The 10,941-nt window shown below is 51.1% G+C and overlaps 1 protein-coding gene across 3 annotated transcripts in view; it reads right to left on the reverse strand.

Moving 5' to 3' along the window:
* Positions 1–10,941, reverse strand: part of RNF43 (ring finger protein 43) — a 62,909-nt gene that overhangs the window by 13,942 nt on the left and 38,026 nt on the right. For 2 of the 3 annotated variants that reach the window (XM_007449057.1, XM_007449059.1), the window contains one exon: positions 1,892–2,014. The exons of the other annotated variant lie outside the window; for it this stretch is intronic. In XM_007449057.1, the coding sequence (XP_007449119.1) occupies positions 1,892–2,014 (123 nt within the window). The remainder of the gene's footprint in view (positions 1–1,891; positions 2,015–10,941) is intronic. 3 annotated transcript variants of the gene reach the window in all.

Genomic DNA, 10,941 nt, shown 5'->3' on the forward strand with positions numbered 1-10,941 from the left:
GAGTGTGCTGCAGGGGGCGGGGGTGGGGGTGGGCACGGGAAGCTCAGGCAGTGACCTCAGAAAGAAAACAGGTCACAGGGCAGCAGCCAAGGTGCTTCTTCTGAACTCCTTATGGGTTTTTGACTTTGTGTTTCATTTAGCTCAGGGACTATTTGGGCACCTGATGTACACTATTTTCATCCTCACAATGATCACTGGGGTAGGAAATAAAAGTCCCGTTTTATGGTAGTGGAAACAAAGGCCCAGCAAGGTTAATTAAGTACCTCAAAGAGCACTGACCACATGTTCCTTGTCACCCAGTGTCTGTTCACATGGCTCATTTCTCCTACAGGAGAGTGGTCCTCTAGGGGCGAGAAGAAAACCTCCTATGTGGACACATCCCGGCGGGTTGCCGAGTGCCCACATGCATGTGAAATCATAGGCTGCTTCAGAGGGACAGCAGAGCACTCAGAACTCGTCCTCCTCCATCTGTCTGTCTCCCTCCCCTCTCTCTAACTCATACTTACCTACCTAACACTGGGCACTCACCTACCAAATGAATAAATGAATGACATTTACCCATATTTTGTCAAGCAATGGAAATGAAATAGTCAGAGGTAGGGTAGCTTCAGCCTAACAAAATGCTGCCGCCAGTAGGACACTTACCGTCCTGCAGGGACACCACACCCTCCAGCTCCTCAGGTGTGTCCTGGACCCCACCCCCCACCTCCCCAGGGCCCCTTCTGCAATAGCACCAGGCTGGGAGAACATCTTCCCCTATCTGTGGGCACCACATTCTGAGTCCTGCCCGAGTCCCTGCCCCCTGGGGGATCACGTAAGAACCCAGGCTGTTTCCTTGAGACTCATGGCCCAGGAAACAGCCCTCGGGAGGATCACAAATCCCCTGGGCCAGAGTTCAAGGAGCAAGCGCATAGGGCGGGACTGTCACCCTCCTCTCTCACCACCCCTGGGAGCAGGACCCCCTCCCCCAAGTCTGCCTGACCGTGCCACCCACAATCTAACCACACTCTGGCTTGGGTCACCACGAGACTCTTTTCACGTATGTTCAGTTTTTCCAGCCAGAATGGGAGGTAACAGAGCACAGAGGTTAAAAGCTCAGGTTTGAGAAGTGGACAAGGCTCGGTTCAAATCTCAGCTCTGCCCCTTCCTATCTCTGTCAGCCTGGCAAGTTACTTAAGCTTTCTGATCCTCATTTGTCTTATAGGTCAAACAGAGAATAACAATATCTAGTTTTCCTGATTGTTGTGAAAAGTAAATGAGAATTAATATATAAGAAGTATCTATCCCATGTCCCACCTGGCACATGATGAGCACAAAGAAAATAGTTAACTAATGCTAAAGCAGGGGTCACGAATGCAAATGTTTACAAGCTCTATGAGGCAGCAGGCCAGTGCGGAGCGCGGCAAACCAGAAAGCCCATGACAGTGGGAAGGTGGCAGCTGCTGCCGGCTCCAGCCAAAGGTGCCCCGAGGAAGTGTGGGGCTGCCGGTTTGCGATCTCGGAGGAAGAGTGTCTTAATGGCTTCTGTTTCCACTCTTCTTGCATGGTGCTCAGTGAATATTTCTGAAAGATGCAAAAGCCCTCCAGCTGACCCCCTCTTTGCTCTGATGCTAGGCAGGGGAAGGGGTGTGGGAATTTCCAGGTGATGGCGGAAGAGCTAGGATGGGGCACATGCTCTAGATGACAGCCAAAACGTTCTGCTGGCACATGGTTGGTGGGGAGACGACAGTGGCCTGAATTTCCACGTCTCTCAGACCAGTCATGGGTTATAAAAACCTGAATTGAGCACATCACTCTCAGGAAACAAGCAGACAAAGAGCACAGGACCTCTCACAGCCCGGAGCTGGGCGCACAGGGGTTCAGGGTGTGCGGGGCTCAAGCGCGAATCTACCTTGCTGGCCAGTGACAGGCAGGGGCGGGGGGCCCGCTGGGGGCTCTCCAGCTTGACAATGCTGATGAATCCAGGCTCCAGATTGTCGTCGTCACTGGCGTTGCACAGGTACAGGGGGTGGGACTGCAGAGAGAGAGGGAGAGACAGATTAGGGGGCTCTAGGGAGCAGAAGCCACAGCTGGGAGAGCCACGCATGTCCCCACTGGTCTCACAGGTACCTGGCGGGTCTCCTGGTGCCACGAAAGAGGGGGCCTTCTTATCAGATGGCCTCATGGTAAGCTGGAAGCCACCAGCTGTCATTTCAGGGGTGCCGGGGCCAAGGACACATGGAGGTGGGGGCAGATAGGAGCAAGGGGTGTGTAAATGAAGAGCCTGCTGCAAAGCCGTTCCAACAATCCTCAAGCCCTGCTTTTCCAAACTGGTCAGCTGCAAAGGGCTCTTCTCCTGGCCCCAGCCTGTCTCACCTCCTAATTCTGCTCCAGAAATCCCAGGCTTCGAGCCTACATCAGTGCCTTCAAATTCCTGCTTCCCTCCTTGCTCCCCCAGGGCGCTGCTGGGTGCTGCTGGAGCCTCCTGTCTCCTCGGCAGCTGTTGCCATGGAGATTCCCATCTCTCCTGTGGCTTGCGTCTTCTCACTTGGTGCCATCTTGCTCTTCTCAACATCCCCCTTTGCTTATCCTGGGATTAAGCAGGGTGCTGATAGGGAGGAAAACTATTTAGGGATGAGGCTTGGCTAAGAGGTAAGCCTTGAATAGCACAATTCCTAGGACTCTGTCCTGTCCTCAGCAATGATGCGGCCTGCTCAGCCCACCTGCTCTGAGGGTATGGCAGGTCCAGTCCGAGACCCTGAGCCTCTAGCCCGGCTGGTGCTGAGCAACGACTAAGGGGAAGTGGGCCTTATACATGCTAACAGAGACCAGAGGGCCCCTCATCAGAGGGATGAGGCTGCCCTTCTCCTTCAGAGTGCTGCTAATACCCCCTTGAATCTAATTTTCCTAGAGTGCTGTGACAAAGGATAATCCTATGGGCCAGGGGTTCCCACATGGTGGAAACCCAGTGTATTCTGGCAAGAAAGGGAACTTCCTGCTAGGGAGCTGCCCACGATTCCCTGGCTACTGCTGTTAGACTAAAGGACTTCCAGAAAGAACCATCAGAGCAACCAGAGAGAATTTTGAATTTATGAAGATGTTTATGAACATGATAATGTCAATGATGGACTTAAAAGCACAGTCAGGGCTTCCCTGGTGGCGCAGTGGTTAAGAATCCGCCTGCCAGGACTTCCCTGGTGGGGCGCGGTGGTTGAGAATCCGCCTGCCAATGCAGGGGACACGGGTTTGAGCCCTGGTCCGGGAGGATCCCACATGCCACGGAGCAACTGAGCCCGTGCTCCACAACTACTGAAGCCCGCGTGCCTCAACTACTGAGGCCTGCATGCCTGGAGCCCGTGCTCCGCAACGGGAGGCGCCACCGCAATGAGAAGCCCGTGTGCACCACAACGCTCCCTGCAACTAGAGAAAGCCTGTGCACAGCAACGAAGACCCGACACAGCCACATAAATAAATAAATAAATAAATAAATAAGTTTATTTAAAAAAAAAAAAAAAGAATCCGCCTGCCAACACAGGGGACACGGGTTCGAGCCCTGGTCCAGGAAGATCCCACATGCCGTGGAGCAACGAAGCCCGTGCGCCACAACTACTGAGCCTGCGCTCTAGAGCCCGCGAGCCACAACTACTGAAGCCTGCGCGCCTAGATCCCGTGCTCCGCAACAAGAGAAACCACCACAATGAGAAGCCCACGCACCACAACAAAGAGTAGCCCCCGCTCTCTGCAACTAGAGAAAGCCCGCGCACAGCAACGAAGACCCAACGCAGCCAAAAAAAGAAAAGAAAAGAAATGAAAGCACGGCCACTTTTTGAAAGCACTTTCAGGCTATTTCCTGTCACTGTATCACCGCAGTCCCTCAAACACAGTAGGTTCTCAGTACACATGCACTACCGCACCTTGGACTGTATCCTTGTGAATAAACATCTTTGGGCAGGGGGTGATGAGATGGGAGGGGCAGCCATTCTCGCTCCCAGAAATTAAGGACTATTAGTCTGGTGGTGATCCCCCAGAAATGGGCTGGGGCATGAGGTTGGGGGCTCCAGTGAAGCTGTAGCCCCCATCTCAACAAGCTCCATTAGCCTGTCCGTCTGCCCATTCATTTCTTCCTTCTACCAACACTGAAGGCCCTCTTGGTGCCAGGCACTGTTCAATGCAACGAGGAGACAACAATGAATAAGACAGTCTCCTTGCCTTTAAAGCTCAGAAGACGAGCGTGCAAACACTGCGTACTGTGATGTTACAATGCAGGTTCATTCAAGGCCCTGGGGGAGGGCCTGAGGAGGGGGACCAACAATCCCATGCAGGAGGGCAGAGTGACCTCAGTGCTTCCTTGGGCACTAAATAGGTATGTGTTCACGCAGTGGACCCACAACCAGGGGGGAGGGTACGCTCCTGGCAGAGGACACGGCCTGCGCTGAGGGTTGGGAGGGGCAGTTAGAAGAGCAGGGACCACAGGTCTGTGTTTGAGAAGGATCTCCCTGGTGACTGCAGAGGACAGGCCGGTGTGGTGAGAAGTCAGGAGTCAGCTGCTCCAGCAGAACAAAAGATGTGAGACCTCCCTTCAGGAGCAGCCACGGAGGCCCACTGCTTTGCGTGCTCCCATATCCTACCCATGGTCCAGCTTTCTCAAGATAACTCCAAGATGCCTCTCACTAACCAGAGGCTCAGTGGAGATGGGGAAAGTCACTTTGGAGAAGGGTAGTCTTTAGAGAAGGATTTTCAAATACTTAAGCACCACGCTGCCCCCAGGCCTTCGCGCGGGGACCAACGTGTACTGTACTGTAGTGCCACACGGTAGGGTGCTGAGATAGAGGGGAAGAAACGTGGTGCAGAGTCACCAGACTTCCGTGGTCCTGAACTAAGTACTATGGAAGAAGGAAGAGGAGGAAGTGAACCATTAGTAAATGCCTTTGGCATATATGCCAGAGCCTGTGTTATCTCATTATGAGGTAGGTGTGCTCATCCCCACTTAAAGAAGAGGAAGAAGCTTGAGGCTCAGAGAAATTAAGGTCACACAAGATTAGAACCCAGCTCTGACTCCGCCCTCTGGAGTTACGCAACTCCAAACGAAACACATAGCAAACCCACCACTGTCCATGCTAATGCTGCTGCTGCTGATGAGAGTGTACATTTATTGGTAGAGTAAATATGGTGGGTCAGTGAGTGTTCGAAGCGCTTTTGTGTGTTACCTCTTCTTATCCTCATAACAACCCTATAATTGTCTCCATTTTTAAAAAGAGGAGGGCTTCCCTGGTGGCGCGCTGGTTGAGAGTCCGCCTGCCGATGCAGGGGACACGGGTTCGTGCCCCGGTCCGGGAGGGTCCCACGTGCCGTGGAGCGGCTGGGCCCGTGAGCCGTGGCCGCTGAGCCTGCGCGTCCGGAGCCCGTGCTCCGCAACGGGAGAGGCCACGGCAGTGAGAGGCCCGTGTACCCCAAAAAAAAAAAAAAAAAAAATGTAAATGAAACAACAAGGTAAAACAGAAGCACAACCTTAAAAAAGAGGTGGGGGCTGGAAAAGGCCTTACCTATTGGGGATGGAGCTGGCAGTGAGAGGCCCGTGTACCCCCCCTCCAAAAAAAAAAAGAGGAAACTGAGGCACTGAACAGTTAAGTAACATGCCCAGGATTACACAGCTGAGAGCAGAAGATCAGAGGAAATGGAAAGAAGTAGGATAAAATTAAAAAAATAAAAATTAAGAACAATCTCCATTTGACTTCGAAAACATGATACGTTCCCCCAATTCATAATCAAGAAAATCTGCCTTCCTAATTATACATGCCTAAAGCATAGAGGCCCAAACACAAGTCCCCGAAATATTGGTGGTAACTTCCAGGAATGTCTTAGGCCCTCTTCTCTTTTCACTTTCCACGGTCCCCCCGGTGACCCCGGCCAATCCCATGGCTTTGGTTTCCACGTAGAGGTGGTTAATTACTTATGTGCAGCCCAGACCTCTCTTGAGTTCCAGACCCCAGGAGGGGCCTGGATGTTTCTGCCTGAAGAACCTTAAATGAGACGCCTCAAACTCAGCGTGTTCAAAATTGAACTAATCATTGTATCCCTCAAAACTGTTCCTCCAGTGTTCCCTGTTTGAGGGACCTGAACCACCATCCACCTATTACCCAAGTCAGATGTTATCTTCCTCCTGTCCTCTGATCTCCTTCACGCCCCACCGCTACCACCACCAGCCAATCACCAAATTCTAACAATTCTATCTCCTAAACATTTCTCTTACTTGTCCTCTTTCTGCCATTCCCACCACGGCTACTCTGACACAGGCCACCATCATTGCTATCCCAATTTACTGAAATAACCGCTTAACTGGGGTCAACCCACTCCCCAGTTCCCTATACTGAAGCCAGAGTGGTCTAAGATGCTAATTTGGGCGTGTCACTCCTAAGCACTGAAAAGGCTCCTCAGAGCTCTTAGAGTGAAGTCTGCACTTTTAAACACAGCTTAAAAGACCCTGCCTGCTCCGATGCCTTCACGGCCCGCCTCACGGCTTACCATCCCTGTCAATACCTCTTCCCCTGGCAACCCACGCTCCAGAAACACCTTGTTTCATGTCCCCAAACACGTTGGTGCCTGCTGCTCTGTCAGGGTGGGTTGGAGGCCCTCATCTGGGCCACCCTTAGTACACTGTATTTCCCCAGTCCCGTACTCACCCCAGCGTGTTTCAGTTGTCTGCGTACATCCCTCCCTCTCTCCCCCAGCCTTGACAGACCTCCACTGCCCCTCCAGTGCCTGCTACATAGGTTTTAAAATTAAATATTGAATGTCTACAACCAAATACCTACAAAGACAGCACAATGCACACCAAATCCTGACAACCGTGGCTTTGGGAGAGGAATTACAGAGGAAATGGTGAAGAGACTTTGGTGTTTTGCCTTGAGTACTTCGATCATAGGCTAATATGTGGAGATATTAACTTGAGTTTCATTTTGTGCTGCTGTGGAAGACTAAAAAAGAATGGCAGCCATTTATACATTGTTCCTGTCTTTTCCCTCCTCCCGTTCCAAGAAGAGAGGCTCGCCATCTATTTCCTTGCCTCAGGGGCACTGGCCAAAAGCAAATGTTGCTAAAGACCTATCTTCCTGACTTTTCATGAAAGACTGAACTCATTGAGGAAATGTGAGTGTCCTCAAGGCAGAAAGGAGAGGCGGCTTGGGGGTGGGGGTGGGGGTGGGGGTGGCGAGCGGCGCAGGTGGTCAGAGTTCCTGGAATCTTGAGGGTGGTGGGGAGGAGCCTGGAGATGTGCCAAGTTGTCGGAAGCTACAGCCTGTGCCCCCAAAGGGGTGGACCCCAGGAGGCTGGACCCTAGCAAAGATTCTGTGCCTACCTGGATTGTGCTCGGACAACGGGCATATCTGTGGAGACCAGAGTGAACAAGTATCAGAGATGTCCCTTAGCTATTTCAGTTTGGCTGCTCTGTGAGGGGAGTTCCCACGAAAACAAATTTCCATTGACCTAGTGGGATAGGACCTTGAAGTCAGGTTTAATTCAATTAAAAAAATAATAAAGTACCATGGTATTTCTTGTATAGTCATATTTGTGGCATGAAAATCATGCTCACTATACTTCTGTATGGTTTCTTTTACAATGAGAGTTTCTCAAGTACATATTCCCAGATTAAAAGCAAAAGCCAAGGAAAGGCCATTGAACCAGGGTGCCGTTCATTACCTAGCAAGGCAGTGTTAGTCTCCCCGGGGTGTAACACTGGGGCTGTCTCTGCCCCCTCCTCCAGGGAATTTTCAGCTGGGAAGAGGGCTCCTGAGAAGAAAACAGATCTAAATGCATCTGCCTCCTTGGGATGCAAGGTGCCCCAGTAACAAAGATGCAAACATGATTTCTACATCGGCCACCCGTCCTCTCAGTGACACTAGGAGAGGGCCAAGAGAAATGGGCTTGCAGGATTCGGGGTGGGTGTGGCTGGGGAGCGTTCCTAGAAAGTCGGTGAGCTTAAGGATTGGTTATTTGCATGTTCCTAAAAGGCCAGGAGATGCGACACCCCGTTCCAGATGCTGCTATGAGAAGCAGATTAAGAGGACTGGCTCATAGTGTCCAGGCCACTCTGGCTGAGAACTCCGCTTTGCACACACATGTTAAACACCTATGTAACGATGTATGTCTTTAGTGGTGTGTGTTGTATTTCACGCTCTTGTGTCTGTTCTCTATGTCTCTGTCGTCCTCCTTAAACTTACTTGTTCTGATTTTTCCCTTCCCTCCCCAAACAGACCTTACGTACATTTCCTGACTCCATCATTTACCTGTGTGACCTGGGGCAGGTTGTTACTTAGCTTTCCTGAGCCTCATACTCCTCATCTTCAGAATGGGATAAAAAAAAAAAAAATGCCTCCTGATTATCATGAAGACCGGATATAATGGCCATAAGCGCCTAGCCCAGAGCCCGACACTCGGTAGGTACTCGTTAAAATGGTAGTTGTTTTTATTACTGCCTCTGCAATGGTAAAATCCCTCCTTATTCCTGGAAGGGACAAAGCCCCTTCTGACTGATTCTCCCTTGGCAGTCGTCACAGCGCCTCTGAATGCCCGTGTTCCACAAGGCACAGTCTGGGACAGCTCAATTATCCACGGTCACTTCCCTCCTGGGCTCAGCCCTCCAAACCCCACTGAACAAGCTCTTCCAGTTCTCAGCCTGCCTCCTTCCCATGAAGGAGGCCATGTGATCTCATTACCTCCTCACAAAGGGCATTCCAGGGCTCAACTGAGCTCCGAACTTAATGCTGGTCTTATTTTATCCGTGGCGTCTCCTCCTCTTGGGGTGTGCGCATTTGCAAGCAATTCTTTACTGTCTCCTGTTTCCCAGCCCAGCTCTGCCGCAGTAATCTCTCACTTCTCTGATTCCACTTAGAGACCTTCACCCAGGCCTTGGACCTGGGTGCTACAATTACTGCCTGCTACAATTTTGCTTTTGTAATCAGGAACATTGGCCAGGCATCAAAGGCACCTTCTGCCCATTTCCTCTTTTCAGATTTTATAATCATCCTGTCCTGTGCAACCTCCATTACCTGAACTTGGGACTACCTGACTTTTATCTCAGGCGGCAGGACACACCAGCTTCATAAAGTCAAGCTCCTGTCGCGGGGGCGGGGGTTGGGAAAAGCAGACAGGCCTGGAGTTGCTGCTTCTGGCTCCCAGTACCAGAACAGTCTCTGAGGTCCAGTTTGGTCATTAAAGAGGTCAATGCTCACATCTACAGGTTGATCCTAATGGCAATTGTTTAGGCTTTGGAAGCTTCTAGACCTCATTCCCATCCATACCTTAGCCTGCATCTCTTCCTCTTTAGGATGGCTGAGTTTCTTCATCAATTAAGTTGGGAGGCTGGGGAATTGTCAAGAGAAGTTTCCCTTTATCGATTTTGTTAAAATGCTTTTACAAGGAAAATGTATTCCTGCTTAACTGTGTAATTTTTTTAAGGTACAAAAGAAAATAATGTTGGTGGGATGAGAGAAGCATAACCCTGATGGAAAGGGACTAGCAAGAGAGAGGATGGATGACAGAGGCCTCCAGTATTTCTAACCTGATCCGGAAAAGCTTCCTGGGGGCGGGGGCACTGGTGAGCAAGAGGGCTGTTAACAGAAGAGCTGAAAGGACCCGCCAGCTTCCAACAGAAGGCAGGGCAACCGTCTGCGTGGAGGAGCTGAGCCCACCAAGGGTCCCGTCAGGGGGCTTTGCATGTTGTAGGCCCTTAGTATTTGGTGAAAGAATGAATACGACTCAACTTGCATCCAACTGTCATACAGTTTATAAAAGAGATGTGAATTGCTAACAGCTGAGCCTGGTCCAGACCTGTAAGGGACCTTTAAAACTTGCCGTACACAGATGAGGAATGCGAGCCTCACCTTACAGACGGCCCATGGTTACATACGGAGGCGCTCAGAGGAAGCTGAGTTCTCCTAAACTCAATCCCAGCTCCCTGACTACTCCACCACGCCACCTCCAGGTCTACGCGTCGGGAAGCATTCCGGGTGGTACAGCAAACACCAGCCGAGTACTACAGTGCCTGAACGGAAGGCTTCAGGAGGGCCTACGTTTCTAGAATTTTCAAACTTGCATCAGTCTTAGCGACAAGACAGGAGGCAAGTCTGTCTGCTCCTTCCCCCTCTGGGCCTAGGCTCTCTCTGCCCAGCATCCTCAGCTTCCTTCCTCCCCTAGGGCTTATCTCATCTCTTCTAGCCACAGCAAGGCAGCCAGACCCAGACACTGCTCAGAGGTGCTTTCCCAGTGAAGAGTCCGTGTTTGTCTAGGATAAGAAAGGTGTGTCCTAAAATTAGAGGTCACAGAAGCTCAGACCCAGATAATGGACATTCAGCTAGACTGCCATCTCCCTCACTGTCTCCCCCCCACATTTTTAGAGCCTCCATTCTTCAAGTTAAAAATTCACCTTTGCTTGTCTCGGATCGTGTCCAGGCTCCAGGATGGAACTGGGCCTCTTTACCCTACGATGGCCCCGTGGTGGGGCTTTCCTGACCGCACACTCTGCCTGGCATCTTTGTAAGGGTGGGTCACAGGGTCATAAGCAGAGCCACAAGCAGGAAGGAGAAAGGGCGGAGAAAGGAGAGAAAGCTAACCATCTGAGCTGTTTTTGAAATAAACTGATATCAGAGAAGAAACCTTATTTGGCAGTAACCAGAGAGAGAGGAGAAAAATGACAGCTACGCAAGAGGTGGACCTTTTTGTCCACTATCTTCCCATATAGAAACAGGTTTTGCCCTGCCTCAGCCCAGAATGACCTCTAGTTACAGGGGCACCAAGAAGCTACTCATGAAGTTAGGAGCAAAGGAGAGGGGGAAGCCCATCAAATACCACTTTAGTTACGTCAGCACACTTTGGAAGGAAGGCTGTGAAACAGAATGCCAAGGCTCTGAGGCCTACAAACATCAAGACCTTAGAAGACACGCCACTCATGTGGTTTGGACTCTTTCC

This window comes from Lipotes vexillifer, unplaced genomic scaffold (assembly GCF_000442215.2).
Source record: "Lipotes vexillifer unplaced genomic scaffold, Lipotes_vexillifer_v1.1 scaffold433, whole genome shotgun sequence".
Classification (NCBI taxonomy): Eukaryota; Metazoa; Chordata; class Mammalia; order Artiodactyla; family Lipotidae; genus Lipotes; species Lipotes vexillifer.